Raw genomic sequence first — 18795 nt, 5'->3', positions numbered from 1 at the left:
TCATTCTGGGTCCCTGCCCCAGCCTGTCACCTTGAGGAAAGCCCTCTTCACATCCTTGTTTCGGAGGCTGTAGATGATGGGATTGAAGAAAGCAGAGATGACATTGTAGAACAGGGCCAACTTTTTGTCCTCTTCTGGGGCAGCCTCAGAGCCAGGCTTCATGTACATGACCATGGCTGGCACACAGAACATGGTGACCACAGTGATGTGGGAGGCACAGGTGGAGAAGGCCTTCAGCCGCCCTTGGCCTGAACGGATCCTCAAGATGGCAATGAAGATATTGATGTAAATGACAAGGATAAGGGAAAGTGGAACCAGGATGACACTAAAGCCGAGAATGAAGTCTATCCGATCATTGACTGAGGTGTCTGCACAAGCCAGCTTTAAGATGGCTGGGACTTCACAGAAGAAATGGTTGATCTTGTTGGGGCCACAGTAGGGCAGACGCATGGCAAACACAGTGTAGACAAGAGCAGAGATGACACCCCAGAGTCCACAGAAAATGACCATTACCCCACACAGCCATGGGCTCATGATGACTTTGTACCTGAGTGGGTGGCAGATGGCCACGTACCTGTCTATAGACATGATGGCAAAAAGCCAGGATTCGGTGATGCCTAGCACCAAGAAAATGTACATTTGGGCTACACAGCTGGCAAAAGAGATGGTCTTCTTCTGGCTGGCCATATGTGCCAACATCTGGGGCACAGTTGTAGTGGTGTAGCTAAGATCCAATATAGAAAGGACGCTAATAAAGAAGTACATGGGTGTGTGGAGGTGCGAGTCCAGGCAGATGAGGATGGTGATTAAGCTGTTGCCCAGAATAATCAACAGGTAGGTCATCAGGAAAGCTGAGAAGAGCAGAGGCATGATCCTGGGACTGAAGGAGAAGCCCAGAAGGATAAATTCAGTCACATAGGACTGGTTAGATTTTGCATTGTGTTCTACTTCTAAAAAGAAAAAAAAAAAGGCACCAATTCAGACAGAGGTTTAGCTAAACTATGCACCAGGGTGAGGGCTACTGATGGGGTCAGGGTAGTGGTCAGTGTGATGAAACACCATGATCCTCCTCAGCATGACAGCCTATTTCACCCGCTCTTGCCTATTGCCACCACTCCCAGGAAATTTATGAAGAGAAAAGGGCTTTCACATCTGGTTTAGACTCTGTCTTTGACTCACCAGCAATTACCCATCTAAGCCTCAGTTTCCTCAGCTGTTAAATGAAGGCATTGGACTAGCTGATCTCTACTTCCCCTTAGTATCCTCTTCTCCTTAGTTAGGCAGCCAGATGTTTAGAAATAAATAGTAGCCAAAACCGGTTTGGCTCAGTGGATAGAGCGTCGGCCTGCGGACTGAAAGGTCCCAGGTTCGATTCCGGTCAAGGACATGTACCTTGGTTGCCGGCACATCCCCAGTGGGAGGTGTGCAGGAGGCAGCTGATCGATGTTTCTCTCTCATCGATGTTTCTAACTCTCTATCCCTCTCCCTTCCTCTCTGTAAAAAATCAATAAAATATATTTAAAAAAAAAAAAAGAAAGAAATAGTAGTGAACATACTCTATGAAATTTGGCAAATTTTAGTGTGAGAACCTACTTGGTCCTGTTGAAGACATCAATTTATTTTTCCACTCAAATTTTACCCAACACAGGTCATGGTGTGTTAGAAGGAATGCTGAGTTCTAAATCCTTGGCTCTATAATTTACTGAATAAATGACCTTGAGCAAGCCCTTTACCCAGCATTCTATCCCTTTGAGACTACTTCCTCGAGTACAAAATGAGAATAATGGTTGCTTTGTTACAAGTTTGCTGCAAGGATTGGGTGATATTTTGGCATGGAAAGCATCACACAGAAGGCCTAACATGTGGTCGATGCGTAATAAATGTTAGCTGCATTTCTGGAAGGTTCTCCACACACAGGACTGAGATTCAGGTCCAAATTACGCAAGGGAACATCCAGAGATACTCCATCATATACGATGACCACTGTTTTCATTCTCCCAGATGCCCACAGTCTGTTGCTTTTCATTCACATTCAAATGCTCAGTCTGAGCATTTCATTCACTTTTTTTAGCCTCTTACTGACTCTTAGGTCTTTCTCAACTTAAGTGCCCTGAGCCTTCTTTCTTCCTGAGGAATAGGGGGAGGACAGCCTTACTAAAGAGATGTCATGTGCATCATCAGTACTTAGGGAATGGGAGCAATCTCAGTGTTGTCAGTGTTATTCCTTTTCCAGTTTATCTGACTCAGCCTACTTGTTCTGCAGTCTGCTTGTTCTCCTTTGGAACATCATGAACTAGTCTTCATAAGAACCTGTGTCTACATTTAATGCATCAGATGGTTTCTTGACTTTGGCCAAAAGACTGAATACACTTTGAACTTCCTATATATGTTAGGTTTTTTTCTAGGACCTTCTCAGAGATTATTCAATAGCTTTCATTTAGCTGGCAGAAACTATTTTTATTAAATTCCTACCTTTCACCGAAGGTTGCATTGTCTCCCCAGGCTGGCCTTAGTTTCTGCGAAAAGTACAATGGGTTGGGCCTGGTAGTCTCGAAGGGAGAGAAACCACACAGCAGCATGGAAAGGGCTCGGGATTAGAGACAGCAGGTTCTGCTGGAATCCCAGCTCTGGCTTTATCTGCTATGTGACTTTGGGCTGTTAGCTCACTTGGTAGGCCTCAGTTTCTTTACCTGTGAAACAGAAATAAAAATACCTACTTTGAAAGCCACATTCTTCCTGGGAAGAAGAATTCCAACGATATAAGAATCTTCTACCTGAGGGCCAAGAATAAAAAAATGTGCTGCCATTTCTAACTTTTCTTTCCTTTTTTTGTTTTATTTTACACACAGCCAATGAATGGCTTGCTCTTTAAGAGTCTGATGATAAAGGGTGCTTGACCTGGTTGAACCACACACGAAGGCTGAGGGCAAGTGGAACACACTGTCTCTAAACCAGCGGCATGTGTCCAAGGGTGCTGCTCTGCAACCAGGACCCCTGGTGAGAAACTTGGGCTCCCTGAAGCCCTGAGTTCCCATCATCCTTCCCCCAACTCTCCTGAAAGTAAAACACTCTTCACTGGGAAGAAATTGCCTGACTCTCAGGTCTAGGAATCAGAAATCCCATGTGAGGGAAGACAAAGGTGACATCATTATCCACCATGATGAGCCTGGCCTCTGTACCTCCATTTGGGCAAAAAAAAATATAGAATTCAGCTTTTGGGCTGTACTTTACAATATACCTTGACACTCAGTCTCTCTTTGAGCCTCATGAGAGAGCCTCATGTTGACTCTGTGAGAAGTATAGGGCAGGGATCATTATCTTCATCTCACAAATGGAGAAAGGAGACTCAGAGAGGGAACATGTGGGAGAAACTGAATCTCACTCATTCTTCAGCTGCAGTAGGGTTTCTCACGAGCAGCAAAACCATAGCTAACCAAACCAGAACTCAACTTCTCTGAGTCCTCCATGTACTGAATGTTTTCTGGCTTTGATTCTCAAAAGGGAAAAGGAAATCATGAGGGCAAAGAATTTTTGGTTGGAAGAAATTGATGGCATCTCTAAGATCAATGCAGTCATACCAGCCAGAAACCTGGGGAAATCTCCTCATCTTCTTTCTCATCCCCATACATCCTATCTGTCCCCAGGTTCCATTGCCACCACCTCCAAAGTGCCTCTCATCCCCATCCATCCCCATACTTTCTGGTTCAGACACTGGCATCTCTCTCTCACTTGGATTTCACTTCAGTCCTCCAGCTGGGCCTTTGTCCAGCTCATCCTGGGCACTAGTTTGCAGAGCACTCTTTCTAAAACAAAAATGTGATGGAACAACTACTTCAATCTTTCAATGGCTCCCTTGCCTACAGGGCAAAGTCTAAGAAAGTTAGACCAATATCCTGGCTTCGCTCCTTAAAACCAGACCCAGTTTTGGTTATCAGACTCCAAGGCAGGCCAGGCACTTAGAAAAATCTCCAGCTACTGCAAGAGCTGAAGCAGAAAGCATCACAGTGGCCCAAGATGCCACATGCAGAGAGGAGACCTAGTAAGAAGATGGATCCCAGGTCAGCTCCTTGGACTCTGTCTGAGCTCAAGGCAGCAAGCCCACATTAACTTGGAAATTCCACAGTCGAGCACATCCCCACTGAGCAGCTCAGCTTGAACGTGCATGATTTTATTGTTTCCCACTGTAACCTCGTTACTTAACACAGAGCCTGGCACATATTAAGACCCAATAAATACTTACTGACCAGGAGACCCTGTGGAAAAAAAAAGAGAGAAAGAGAAAAGAGTATAGACATTCTCTCTTCCTATGCTTTTCCTTCCTGTTCTTCAGAGATGTGGAGAAAATGATGTGTGTCTCGAGGTCACAAGTCCCAGGAGAAATCAGGGCACAGGTTGTTTGAGGGAGGAAGGTTGAGAGAGTTGGCACCAATTGTCATGAATCTCTCTAGCATTTCTCTCAACTTCTATCTAAGCCAATAAATAATAATGTAAAATATTATTTTAAATAATAAATTCAACAATTTAATAACAATAATGTGCAATTATATATCATAATATAATTACTTTAATAATTCAATACATTATAGTATTATTGTTACTGCAAGAGCTTACTGTGTGCCAAGCACTATGATTTACTTTATTTTATCCCCATAACTGGGGTGTTGGTTGAAATATTTAACAATAAATGTGGGCACCCTCCAATCAGAACAAACACCTGTCAGAGGAAACAGAAGTTGTACCAGAATGCCTACAAGCTGACCATGAGCCTGCACAGAGCTACCCTGTGACGCAGGCATTATTGCTGTCCTCATTTTACACATAAGGAAAGCGGCGACACAACTTGCTCGGGGACACAGTGGTAGCTAACTGCAGTGCCTGTGCTCATAACCACCAGCTGACACTGTCTCTGAGTCTCTGTGAGAATGTGGTTGGACTGATCGCCTGAACACAGCTCCTCCCTCTTCCTCTGCCCCTTACTTGCTCACGTGCTTTCTCATTTCCTGCCTCCTCCAGGGTAGAAGCTGAAATAAAAGGGGGAAAGAGGACCGGAAATTGTGACCAAAAAGTGAAGTGACAGCTGACCAGGCCAAGCAGGTGCAAGGAGACAATAACGCCAGGCTGCTGGTGCCCACTCCGTGCACAGCGACACAGCCATGTGCTGACCCTCCCTGAGGCTGCTTGCCGCCCGCTGCCCTCCATACCATGGTCTGCTTCTTCACAGCGAGCTGCATGAGGGGAAGGTCAGAGGTCAGGCAGGTGATGCCAGAGCTGGCTCTTCCCCGTGGCCTGCCATGTCCAGCAGCCCCTGGAATTCTCAGTGCTGCCTGGGAAGAGAAGAGAGCATTGGTTCTGGGGTAACCGGGTGTATCCTCCTCTGAGGGCCAGGGGTCTGTCTGCTGGGCCAGGGGACAGATGGGGTGAGCCATGAAAGCCTGGCAGGATCCAGAGATCCTGGGAGACTGAAGACAGAGCAGGTGTACAGGGGGGTCTGAGGTGGCAGATCCCCACCTACAGGCAGCAAAAATGGACTAGAGCGTAGACCAGAGACCCAGACTGGGCAGAATAGAGACACAGAGGAACATCAGGAAGGATCAACGTACACAGATGGACACAGAGGACCAGCGTGGCAGGACAGAGTAGCACCGGACTGGAAAGAGATGGAAACTGAAGATAGAATCTGAGGGTCAGAGAGGGGCCTGGACCTGGGTCCAGGGAGCAGGTGCACCTCTGGGGCAGCTGCCGCCTTCACTCACCCACTCCTGCCAGAGCACACTTTACGTGGATTTCTGAAATGTGCAACCTCCCTAAGCACCCCATGCAGATGCTGCCTGCAGAGTAAGACCCTGCCCCAGTCCATGGCACTCCCAATCCTGGTCGCCACCTCCCAGCCTGTCCTGTACTGAGCTAAAAGCAAGTACTGGTCTCTGCTAACATCAATGATATGCTCTCTAAAGCTTCCCTCTGCCCCATGTCTGCCCCTCCACCCTCCCATTTCTCTCTTCTCCAGAATCCCATCTGCATTACAATGCAGCAGCCCTTACCTGGGCTATTTTTCCTTGTGAGGGTGTGTGGGGCTGTCTGAGTCGCCTTCTCGCCTCTTGATAAGCCCTTCTGCCCTGATCCTGCCCATCTTCCCCAAGCTGGATCCTCACCCTCATCCAATATCTTTAATTCCGGCTGCAGCCCCAGCAGACACTTCCCACTGACAGCACAGGGATGGCCCCGCCCTTCTGCTCAGCAAGAGCAACCTCTGGGGAAGCAACTGTGCACAAGAGACCCAGCAATTGTCATCAGACAGACTTTGTCACTGCGACCTGGTCAAGTCACGTAGGTTCCCAGAGCCTCAGCGTCCTCACTGTAAAACGGAGCTGTGCTCCCTATAGCATAATAATGCTGGCCATTTGGTTTGTTTTTATTTTGAGTAGTTATTATGGGCCAGATATTTGATATACACTAAATCCTCATAGCAGTACTATCCCTATTTTACAGATGCAGAAATGGAAGCTTGGAGCCTTAAAGAGGCTGTGCAGAGCTGGGATGCTGAACGCGGTTTTGTCTGGCCACACAGGCTGTGCTTCTACCCAGTGCTGAACCCGGTGTCATGATCTGGCACAAGCCGGACCAGAGGCAGGGAGACCGCTCGGGTGGGAAGAACAGAGATACATATGGAGGGGGAGGTCCAGACACAAGAGCAGCAACTTTTTAAAAAATATATATATATATTTTTTATTGAGTTCAGAGAGGAAGGGAGAGGGAGAGAGAGAGAGAAACATCAATGATGAGAGAGATCATTGATTGTCTGCTTCCTGCACGTCCCACACTGGGGATTGAGCCTGCAACCAGGGCATGTGCTCTGACCGGGAATTGAACTGTGATGTCCTGGTTCACAGGTAGATGCTCAACAACTGAGCTACACCAGCCAGGCAAGGGCAGCAACTTTTGAGGGCAGCAGACTCTTTTGGGGCTTCTGCTAGATCAGGGGTGGGCAAACTTTTTGACTCGATGGCCACAATGGGTTCTTAAACTGGACCGGAGGGCCGGAACAAAAGCATGGATGGAGTGTTTGTGTGAACTAATATAAATTTAAAGTAAACATCATTACATAAAAGGGTACGGTCTTTTTTTTTTATTTCAATAGTTTTATTCATTTCAAACATTTTAACACCAGCGTTGATGCTAATGTGCAGTGGTGCATGTTAACACAAATGCCCTGTAGCACGCATTTTTACAGGCGCAAGGGGGAGAAGCAAACGCAGCACAAAATGCATTTGTTTTGCCGCTAACACATGCGGTTAGTGGCCACGGTAGCGTTACTGATACCGCATCCGTATCAGCAAAAAAATGCAGCCGCAGCATGGCTAGTGTGACATGTCCTCCGTGTGTCTTTTTCCCTGCTGCGCGCGTCCGCAGTGGGAAAAAAAACTGCAGTGGATACAAGCCCTAAAAGCTGAAAGTTTTTGTTGTTTTATTAACAAGCAAGTCATTGTGATGTACAGAATGTGGGAAAAGGAAAAAATTGTGTTTGAGTAGAGCTCTTAATCTTACCTCAGAAAGGCTCTGATACTGTGCTCTCCAGGGGCGTGTCTCCCTACATCACCACGATAACATGTCTACGCATTCCCAGGGTGATGTCGGGAGACGCGTCCGCGGGCATTACAAGGAGCCTCTGGAAGATTGAGAGGTTGTTCCTTCTACTGAATGGGCGGATATAAATCCGCCCACTCAGAAGAAGGAGCTGCGGCCGTGTTTCCCCACGTTGCCATGTTAACACTGCTGCTGGTGAAGGAGCGGAGGGGAGAGCAAGAGAACCCTCCGCTCTTTCGGCTCCGCGGGCCGGATAGAACAGCCGAACGGGCCGGATCCGGCCCGCGGGCCGTAGTTTGCCCACGGCTGCACATTCTTCTGGGGTTAGGGAAGGAAAAGGGGAAAGGGACCGGCGTTTATTATACACCTTCATGTGCCCGACTCAGGCATCATTTCACTTAATTCTCCAACTGCTCTGTGAAAGAAGCATGTTATTTCCACTGTGTGGATGAGGACACTGAAGTTCAGAGGTGAAAAGACTTGTCCAAGGTCAAACAGCTGTTCGAGGCAGCTGAGATCCTGATCTAGGTCTGCCCGGTTGTAAAGTGCCTCCCACACACTTTGATTTGTGGGGGGGTAGTGGGGGGAGGGACAGATGGGTGGGCAGGTGACAGCCAAGACCACTCAAGTCCCTAGTGTGGGGATGGGGCCCCTCCTTCAGCTTTTCTGAGCCCCTCAAGTTGGACTCCAGTCTTTCTGAGAGTTCTGAGTTGTTCACGAGGCCTCTATCTGAGCTTTAAGGTTGCAAAGTCTGCGAGAGAAATAGAGAATCCTGCTTCCCAGTCTGGAGGCCATTCCCCTGTGGATTTTTTGAAACCCAGGATAATCTCTGCTGGAGTCTTCCCTGTTTTCTGAGCAAAGTAATCCATGTTCATCAGATAAAATTCATAATGACAGAAAGATAGAAAGAAGAACATAATTAACCTCTCTGGCCAGGGTGGTTCAGTGGTAGAGGGTCGGCCCACTTACTGAAGGGTCTCGGGTTTGATTCCTGGTCAAAGGCATGTACCTGGGTTGGCAGGTTTGATCCCTGGCCCAGGTTGGGTGCATGCAGGAGACAACCAATCAATGGGAGGCACATTGATGTTTTTCACTCTCCCTACTCCCTCCCTTCCACTTTCTCTGAAAATCAATGGAAAAAATATCCTCGGGTGAGGATTAACACACACACACAGAGAATTTAATTACCCTGTAGTTTCTCACATACAACAAAGAACATTTCTGTTACATTTCTCTTTTATTTTTTTCTATACCTAAATGAAAGTGGCTGCTTTCCTCACCCCACTGATATTATACTTCACATAGAATTTTAGTGTGACAGATACTAGTTGGTTGACTATTCATTTCCCCCTTCCTTGCTGATAAAACCATGTTCTTCCTGACAACACTTGTTTGGGGTAGTCAAGAGGTCATGAATGGTCCAAGCCCAAATGGCACTTCCATTTCTCCCTTACCCAGAATCCTTTCAGCTAAGGCAGTCATGGAACCTGGTCCTGTCCTGGTAGACAAAATGGGAACTCAGCTGAAGAGCTTATATGAAAATACTGATTTTCCTAACAAAAGGGATAGAGTGACTGTGATACAACCCCTTCCCCTAAGTCCTCTTTCTCTTACCAGGAATACAGACGTTGTGTCTGGAATCGGACAAGCCATCTCGAGTAGACCATGAGGAAGCAGGCTCAGAGAATCATGGGGGTTCCCTCACTAATGTTATCCAGCTGTGAACTAGCACAAGTAGTTGCTCACCTCAACTGCCTGTGATGTGGAGAAAATTAATTTCTGCATATTTAACCACTGCTAGTTGGATTTTCTGTTTTCAGCAGGAAAATCCTAACGAATTAAGCATTCTGCCTTAAAAAACAACAACAACAATATCATATGACGAGCATTTCACCCTGATCTCAGGTTTCAGTCTTTAGAACTGTGAGAAATAAGTGTTTGTTGTTTAAACCATCCAGTCTGTGGTATTCTGTATAGTTGCTCGTGCTGACAGAGGCCAAGATGGTAAGAATGCACAGAGCAAAACCCTAGAAAAAAGCACTGCCGAGAGAGAGAGAGAGAGAGAGAGAGAGAGAGAGAGAGAGAAAACATGAAAGCGCCCTGGAGTTCTGCAGGTGAGTACTGGTCAATCGGTGCATGTGTGTGAGGAAACCACTAGAGGACTGGGGAGAGGGGAAGGGGTGATTAGAAGGATAATAAGGGAATATTATAAATAACTTTATTTTAATAAATTAGATAACTTAGGTAAAACATTCAAATTCATTAAAAGATATTAAGTACCAAAGCTCATTTGAAAAGAAATAGATAACCTGTCTAGTCATATAGTTATTTTTCAAACTGAATCTGGAGTTGAGACCTTTTCACAAAGAAAAGTCCACACCTAGATGGATTCAGTCGTGAATTTTAGCAATTCTAAGGAAGAAAAGCTTGCAAGTCTGCATTAACTCTCCTAGAAAATTTAGGAGGAGGGAATAGTTCTCAACTCTTTCTGGGAGGCCAGCACCACTCTGATATGAAAACCAAAGGTATTACAAGAAAAGGAAATTGCAGACCCATATCCCTCATGAACACAAATGCAAAAATTCTCAACAAAATTTTAACTAATTGAATCCAACCACAATTTGGATATATATATATATATATATATATATATATATATATATATCTATATCTATATCTATATCTATATCTATATATATATTCCTCACACACCATGGCCAAGAGGAACGAGGTTGAGAGGCAGAAAAGCTTGCTGGAATGAAAACAGCTTCAAAGGGCACAGGTCTGGGTTCCAGCCCCATCTGGACCACTTCCCAGCTGTGTGACCTCAGAGGATGGTGGTGATGATGACCAAGGCGATGATTTCTCTTATTCCTTGAACACATGCTATGTTCAGTGTCATGTGCTTAAATACTTCACCTCACTTAATCCTCAGAACAATGTGAAGTTCATATTATTATCCAAATTTTACAGTTTAAGAAACTGAAGCTTAGCAAGGTCAAGTAACTTGCTTGATTTCCTAATAGAGACCAGACTGGGATTTGAACTCAGATTGGCATTGAATGAGACCACTGCTAAATGGTTGGCACAGCACTCTTAGACAAACTCCCTTACCTGCTTATTTATCTATAGACTAGAGGCCCGATGTACGGAATTCATGCAAGGGGCTTGGCCCTCGCAGCCCCGGCTTTGTCCGGAAGGTCGTCTGGATGGGTGTTCCGCTGTTCAGTCGTCCGGTCTCATTAGCATATTATGCTTTTATTATTATAGATGTGCAATCCCCTCTTGAACATGAAATCTCTGCTTCATGTTCAAGAGGTTCCTCCTTTTTGGGGGAGGAAGAAAATTACCACCACTGTTCCCTCTCACTTGCTTGAGGCATGTGTGGCCTGGGCAGGAGCCCTCCACTGCAATCCAGGCATCTGGGTTCCTGCCCCTGCTGCTGAGTGTTTTCTCCCCCTCCCCTACCCAGAGAAGAACTAGGCTGACCCCTAGGACTGCTCAGTTATTGCTGTCAGTACAGGACCTGCCATTGACTGAGCCCCTTCTGGTACCAGGACGTGTGCTAAGAACCTTACATGCACCTTCTTAACCCTCACAGCATTGTTCTCTGTTCTGATATGATGAAAGTTAGACTCAGAGAGGGAAAGTGACTTGCCCAAGGTCATATGGTGAGAAAGTGGTAGAGTCAGCATTCAACCACCAACCTGGCTTTTTTTCTTTCTGTATTGCACAACAAACCCTGGCTCTGTGTCTTGGGAGTTTCAGAACCCAAGTCTGGGTAAGGGGGTGATATAGAGAATAGGCAAATAGTCAAGAGAGGAAATACAGCAAGCTATATGACCATCCTGTGAAATATCTACTGCCTGTGCCCCTGGCTAGGGCTACCCCAGATCAGGTAGCTACCTGGCCCACAGCCCCTATATCTAGAGACCATAGAATGTCAAAACTCGGACACATTTTTAAGAGTGAAGGGGAGTATTTAAAACAATTACAGGAGCTAATTGATCTGCAACAGGAATAAACCAGAACTGTTTCATAAAAATTAAGATATGAGATCATCCTACCCAATCCCTTCCTTGACTGCCCTGCTGTCTCCCCACAGTTGGGGTTGACCACTGCGGCTGATATTTGTTAGACCTAAAAAATCCGAGTTGCATGAGTGAATGTGCTGTTTCTGGGGACCTAAGCAGTCACAGCCCCACACTCAGGGGAGGCAGCCAGTCCTGCTCAGCTCTGGACTTGCTCATCTTTTTGCTCCAGCTATACTAACAGGACTTGTTTGGACTTGGCCGTCAGAACCTGTCCTTTAAGATGACTTGCTGTGTCCAGGACCCCTCCACTTCCCAGGACTCATCCGTTCTTCACCTCAGGTCCCATCTAGTGACCCAGGCCCTAATCCTGCACGCAGACACTCTTTGGCCCTTGATTATCACTTGATCTGGATTCCTTATCACTGGCCTCTACCAAGGTAAAAGTATTCCCCATTGGCCTGAAGTCCCCCAGTTCCCAAACTGAACTTCACCTTGCCTTGAACTTGACCTTCGTCACCACACCCTACAGAAGTTAAATTCTACCTTGTATCTCTCATAGTTGGTCAGTGCCTTCCACCCATGAGGCAGGCTCTACCCAGTGAGCTCTGTCCAGCAGCAGTTAATGAGGCTGAGCCAGTCTCCTGCCTCAGGGATTCCAGAAGGAGCCAAGAGCGTACTTAGTTGGAGACAGTGTCCTCCAAGTGGGTCTGAGGAAGACTGTGCATCTGTCCTGGCCTTTGACCCCCTGGCTCCTACACAGCCTTATAGATGCCCTCCAGCCTGACTATACACACCCTGTAAACCAGTCCTGCACCTTGGCCATGGAGACACTGCAACAGAACCATTTGGAATCCGACTGATCTAGGTTCAAGTTCAGACGACACAATGTATCTGCTATGTGGTGTGAACAAGCCACTTAATTCTCTGAAACTCTCTGTGCCTCCTGATCTATCAAATGGCTTACTGACCTTGTTGTGAGGATTAATTGCCTGGCATAGCCTCTGATAAGAGTAAATGTTCGACAGTAAGTAGTTATGCTGCAGTAATAGGTTTGGTAGCATGTATATCATCATGAGGTGTGTGGCCTTGGATAACAGGTTTCAATAGTGGTAGTTATGAGGATATTGATAGCTATTGGCAGTATTTATATAATCTATAATCAAGCCATCGGTGTACCTCTACTAGGTGTGTGACCTTGAATAAAATGCTTGAGGACATAAAAGACACAGAAAGGTGCGTGGAGAGGACACAAAGCACATCTTAGTATTATCACCTTGTCACACAGAAATGTGCCGCTCGGCCATAGGACTCCTCCCTCCTCTAAGCCTCAGTGGGAAGAAAGTTCAGTCCCCGAACGGAAACCTCACAAGGATGTCCAGCTCATTTGCTCTCGGGGCCACTCCTGAAATGCCTTGGGGACATTAACTTCCTGGCTGTGTTTTTCATCTTCCCAGAGTCTCTGTGCTGCATTTACCAGCATGGACAGGGAAGCCTCAGGGCTTCTCAGGATTGGAAATCCACTCTCCAACCCCATTCTGATAAAAGAAGGCCCTGGGTCTGCCTGCTGGGAGACACACTTAGGAGAGGCGCACATCTCCCATGTAGGGCACCGTGCCAAGGAGCGGGGTGAACTGCTTTCTGCCACAGAGCACAGAGCAAGAGAAACCAGGCTGATGCTGCCGCAGGAGTGAAGGAGGCGACTCAAGCAGAAGAACAGGGTGCTGGTCATTTGCAGGTGAGACTGAGGGAGGGGATGGGAGAGTTTCCTTTCCTGGGCATCCCTAAGAATGGACAAAAGATCCCACCCTAGTCTCTGCCCACTCACTGGGGGAGGAGAGAAGGGTGTACCTGCCCTCGCTGAGCAGGAGTGGGGTCTCCAGCACACTTCCCCAGATTTGCACACATCCTTCTCAGGAGGACCCTCACCCCTGGTGCACCCCGATGAGCCATCTGCTCCCTTCTTCTTTACCAGAATTGCAGAGCCAGGGAAGGAGCAGGGATGCAATGGCTGATGGAGAAAGGAGAGTGGATATGAATATGGCATTTTCCTGGTATGAGGTTTTGATGTAATTGTTTCTTCATGGGTGCCTTTGAGAGAGTGGCAGAGTGCAGTGGATAAGAGCCCACCACCAGAGACCCGGGATTTAGACCTGGTCCTGCTGTGTACTAACTTGGCAGAAGGCAGAGCAGAATTTGGTGTTGAAGCAGAGAAAATTAGCACTGAAACAGGACTCCAAAAGCGGTCTGCTGATCCCTGTTAGATCTGTGGAGAGATCTAAATGAGGCAGACAGCCTCTGCCTACAACCTGGCTGAGAAAATAGTACATGAAATCTACAAGACCAGGCTGGTGGGTAAGGAGGAGGAAACCCTGAGCTGAGCCTTGAAGGTTGGTGGGATGTGAAGCAGAAGAGAGGATTATGGAAACATTCAAGCAGATAAATACTTAAGGAAAAGGTGGTGGAGATCTGCCTGGCATATATTCCAGAACTGAGAAAGGTGGCTTGGAAGGTCTTTGGCTCAGAGAGGAGGCCGCCCCAGCTGCCCAGACTGGGATCCTTTTGGCGGTTATGCTCTTAAGAACATGGCTCAGAAGTTTCAGAGGTACTGGTGAATCACAGGCTTGAAAATTGGTTAGAACCAGATGGGAAAGGCCTTAAATTCCAGCCTAAGGAGGCATGAGAAAGGGCATGAGAGATGAACTAGTACCTGCTGATGGGTGCACCAGGAAAAGAGGCCAGTAAGAGGCCACAGAAAATGTCCAGGTCTGGATTGTGAACTGGTGGGTAGGAGGGTGTGAGCAGCCCTATCATCCTGGATTCAGGGTTTGCCATTTGCACTGCTGACCAATCCTTATTTCTTTAAAGTGTCTCTTCTCAATGTCTAAGACTCTGAGCTTCCCTAGTTCTCCTCCTCCCTTGATAAATATGGCTTCTCTGGGACATTTTTTTTCATCCAATTATTGATGTTTCCTAAAGCTCAGACCAGGGGTCCTCAAACTTTTTAAACAGGGGGCCAGTTCACTGTCCCTCAGACCATTGGAGGGCCGGACTATAGTTTTTTAAAAAAAAAAAACTATGAACAAATTCCTATGCACACTGCGGGCCCAGGACGAGTTGGCTGCTAAGCAGGACAGGCAGCGGCACCCGGCGGGCCGGATAAATGTCCTCGGCGGGCCGCATGTGGCCCGCGGGCCGTAGTTTGAGGACCCCTGGCTCAGACCATCTTCTTTTGCCCGTACAGCCTCAGATTGTCACCATCATCCTGCAGCAATCAGTCCCCACAATCATGTTTTTAACCCTGTCTCCTGGAATCTCAGAAGCTTGAAAATGCTGTGACAGTTCCTCTCCCTTCCCTCTACTCTTCCTTCCACTCAGCTTCTCATGACCTAAATTGCTACCATTCACTGGGCACTTTCAATAAACCAGGTATATTTCATGTACTCTCCACTATGGAGGAGGTATTATAGATGGCAAACATGAGACTCTGAGAGGCTAAGTGACTTGCGAGTAGGTAAAAAGGCTTCAAGACTCAGGTGCATTGACCCCTGAATCTATGCTCTATGCACTCTCCTATGCTCTGATGGCATGTCTCCAGCTCCCAGAAGGCATCTCCTGCCAACACAATCCTGTTCAGCTGACTGCTCAGCTCCCCTTGGTGCTCATGGCATTGATGCAGTCATAGATTACAGCCTGGCATTACTGCTATCAAAGAATAGCAGAGCCAGAAGGGTCCTTTGGAGTGGTCAAGTCCAACAACTTCACTTAAACATGGGGCTTTGAAGTTCACAGAGAGCTATGGAGTTACCCAAGATCACACAGCAAAATCAGGGCAGAGTCAAGACCAGCCCCTCGCTCTTCTGATTTCCAGACTCATTCTACTTATACTAACCCCTTTTACTTGCCTAGTGTTTATATATATATTGCAAAATGTCTTGACCTACAGTATTTCATATGCTCCTTGCCATTCCTCTGTGCCATAGATGTGTTACCTCTGTCTAACAGATGATGAGACAGGCTAATGGAGGTGAAGAGACTTGCCTGAGGTCACACAGCTGGGTAAGTGACAACCACGGAACATTCAGGAAGAGCTGAATTTAAAATGTGGTCCTGGGTGGTAATTGTTAGGACTCAGAAGAGAATCCCACAGATATCTAAGCATAAGAAACAAAGTTCAGACAGGCCTTAGGGGCTGGAGGTAGCAAGTCTGGAAGCAGAATCACTCTCTCGGCTGCTCAGGGCTGTGAGGTCTCCTTCTCTGCTTCCCAGCATGCCTACTATTTTATCATCAATGCAAGACCTCCCTTTTTCTTCTCTATAGCTTCAGCTCCCCTGTGATTTTGAGTTACCATTGCACCAGCTTTGCATTGACAGTATCTTAGCCACCCATAGCCCACTGACAGACTTTTAGTGTCATAATTTTAAATTCTAAGCAGAGAATTGTCTTCCAGCTTGGGACAAGTGTACATCCTTAATAGAATTCGGCAGTGGCCAGGGGTTGGCTGGGTCCCCTGCTTCAAACATGGCCACCTGATGCCTTCTGTGGGTGAGGGTGGTTTCCAGGGAAGGGTCTATGGGCAGTCAGACAGCCTATATTCTATTAAGGTCCGAATCCAGAGCTTCTGACTTATTTCCCAGTGCCAGGACTGCCCTAGCTTCCTTTCCCTTTTCATCCAACTCAACAAAGGTTTAACCAAATCTTTTTTTGTGTGTGCAACTTTCTGTGCAAGATGCTGTGTGTGTGACTCAACTTCTATCAACTCTGTCCTCCCTCCCACAAGGCCAAGGACAGAACAGGGAAGTTCTGTTTGTCTTTAATAAGTAGATCACCATGCAGAGCCTTGGCAAAAAGAACTACAGCTCTGTATCCGAGTTCATTCTCCTTGGCTTCTCCAGTGAGTCACAGGTCAGAATGGCCCTGTTCACTTTCTTCCTCCTCCTCTACCTCATCACCCTTCTGGGCAATGGACTCATCATCACCCTGATCTACCTGGATTCACACCTCCACACACCCATGTATTTCTTTCTCAGTATCCTCTCCTTGGTGGACATGAGCTATGTAACCACCACCATGCCCCAGATGTTGGTTAATATGGTGTGTCCAAGGATGACTATCTCTTGGGGAGCTTGTGTAGCCCAGATGTTCATCTTCTTGGTCCTGGGCATTGCTGAGTGTGTCCTCTATGCCATTATGGCCTATGACAGGTATGTAGCCATTTGCTTCCCCCTTCACTACACCCTACTCATGAGCCGTCCCGTTTGTATCAAGATGGTCACAGTCTGTTGGTCCATAAGCATAGCTGGGGCCTTTATCTACACTGTCTTCACCATGCGTCTGCCTTATTGTGGTCCCTACAAGATTAACCACTTCTTCTGTGAGGTCCCTGCTGTTCTAAAGTTGGCCTGTGCGGACACATCACTCAATGACCAGTTGGATTTCACCTTGGGTTTCATCCTGCTTTTGGTCCCACTCTCCCTCATCCTGGCCTCTTATGTTCGCATCTTTATCTCCATCTTGAGAATCCGTTCATCCCAAGGGAGGCTCAAGTCCTTCTCTACATGTGCTTCCCATGTCACTGTAGTCACCATGTTCTATGGGCCAGCCATGATCATGTACATGAGGCCTGGCTCCTGGTACAACCCAGAGCGGGACAAGAAGCTAGCCCTGTTCTACAATGTTGTCTCTGCCTTCCTTAACCCCATCATCTATAGCCTCCGGAACAAGGATGTAAAGGGGGCCCTTCTGAAAGTGCTTGGAAGACAGATGGCTCAATGACCTAGGATCTTTCAGAGTTGTCCAGACTCATGATGGAGCTCATGTGGTTTCATAAAAATACATCAGTTCTGATCACTCTGAGCCTTCCTGAGTTTGTAAGCAGCTGGGAGAGGGTGTGGCCATCCCTAAACTGAAGATCTCATTGGTTGGAAAACTTTCAGCTGCCACCACCCAATGACTCAGTTAAATAGTGAAAGCAAAGGATTTCTTCTACAAAGACTATATCTTTATGGCTCAAGGCCATTGCTTTATTGCTTTATTGCTTTTCCTGGTCGTTTTTTTGCCTTTGAAAATTTATGTCAGTGCAATATGATCACAGCCAAATGTTTAACATATGTACATGCTTTTCCACAGTGTAAAGGATTTGGGGATGAAAATGGCATAAAGAGGAGACAGATTATGCAGGAAGACAGTCTTGCCTTACTGTCTGCCATGCATTTATAGATAATATTTAGCATTGCTTTTTGCACTAGATGTTATAAAATCTAAGCTACAGTTATTTTAGACATAGCTGTGTAACTGTGTGGCAAATAATTGATCTGGTCTGGACTCAGCTTGTGAAACGGAATCTGACCTGATTTACATTTTAAATCTTTTTTAAAGGATGAAATAATTACAGAGAAAAATTGAAGTGTTCTTCGAATATTACCAACTCCCCTGAATCAATCACTATGATTAAACCAACGTTTATTCAATGTATTTTTAAGTTTTTGCTACATACAATTGTATCAATGAACAATATAAAGAATTATTCTTGTATAAGTTTAATTTAATTTTTTTAATGGTAACATAAGGTCAGTATCAATCTGACAAAATTTTAATTCAACATCGTGGTTCTGACATCCACTCATTTGATAATAATAGGCCTAGCTTATTCCCTTTGACAAGCATTTGAATATACCACACTTTATTTATCTACTATTGAACACTTGTTTATTTCCAATTTTTCACTGTTTAAATAATTCTGCAACTAATGTCTTTGGACATTTTTCCATATATAAATATTTTTTCTAGGATTTATGTATATTGGACTTTGAATATTGTAGAATAAAAGGAAATTTAAATTTACTAGATACTCCTAAATTATTCTTCCAAGTAATTACACCAATCTACACCTTTCATTCCTATTAATACTTGATATTGTGTATATATCTCAAACATCCTAATTTTCTTGTCTATGGCATAGATGGAAAGTGGCAACATTATTTTTTGTTTCATTTGTATTTCCCTAGTTGCTGGAGAATCTAACTTCTTTTGATAAGATTGTTTGTAGTATTGTCAAGTGAGTATAGTGGGTTCTGAAGTCAGACTTATGTGTTCTAATCCCAACTCTACCTACCCTTTACTAACTCAGTGATGATGGGAAAGTTTCCTCTTCTGGTAATGAAAAGAAAATACCAGGTA

General features: G+C 45.9%; 2 protein-coding genes across 2 annotated transcripts; one reads left to right on the top strand and one right to left on the bottom strand.

Annotated features, from left to right (window-relative positions):
* Positions 1-1993, bottom strand: LOC308242708 (olfactory receptor 2A12-like; the record flags this gene model as incomplete). Its single annotated transcript, XM_080657110.1, has 2 exons — positions 1-950; positions 1942-1993. 2 exons carry the CDS (start codon positions 1991-1993, stop codon positions 1-3), a joined length of 1002 nt encoding a protein of 333 aa, XP_080513236.1.
* Positions 1994-16446: 14453 nt separating this feature from the next.
* Positions 16447-17391, top strand: LOC308242266 (olfactory receptor 2A12-like; the record flags this gene model as incomplete). The annotated part of the gene is made up of 1 exon (XM_080656214.1): positions 16447-17391. The coding sequence occupies one exon, from the start codon at positions 16447-16449 to the stop codon at positions 17389-17391; it is 945 nt and encodes a 314-aa protein (XP_080512340.1).
* Between the last annotated feature and the right edge of the window lie 1404 nt (positions 17392-18795).

The sequence above is a fragment of the Plecotus auritus genome (assembly GCF_963455305.1).
Source record: "Plecotus auritus genome assembly, chromosome: 2".
NCBI classification, from domain to species: domain Eukaryota; kingdom Metazoa; phylum Chordata; class Mammalia; order Chiroptera; family Vespertilionidae; genus Plecotus; species Plecotus auritus.
Note: the sequence above shows the minus strand (reverse complement) of the source record. Positions and strands in the feature narration are given on the sequence as shown.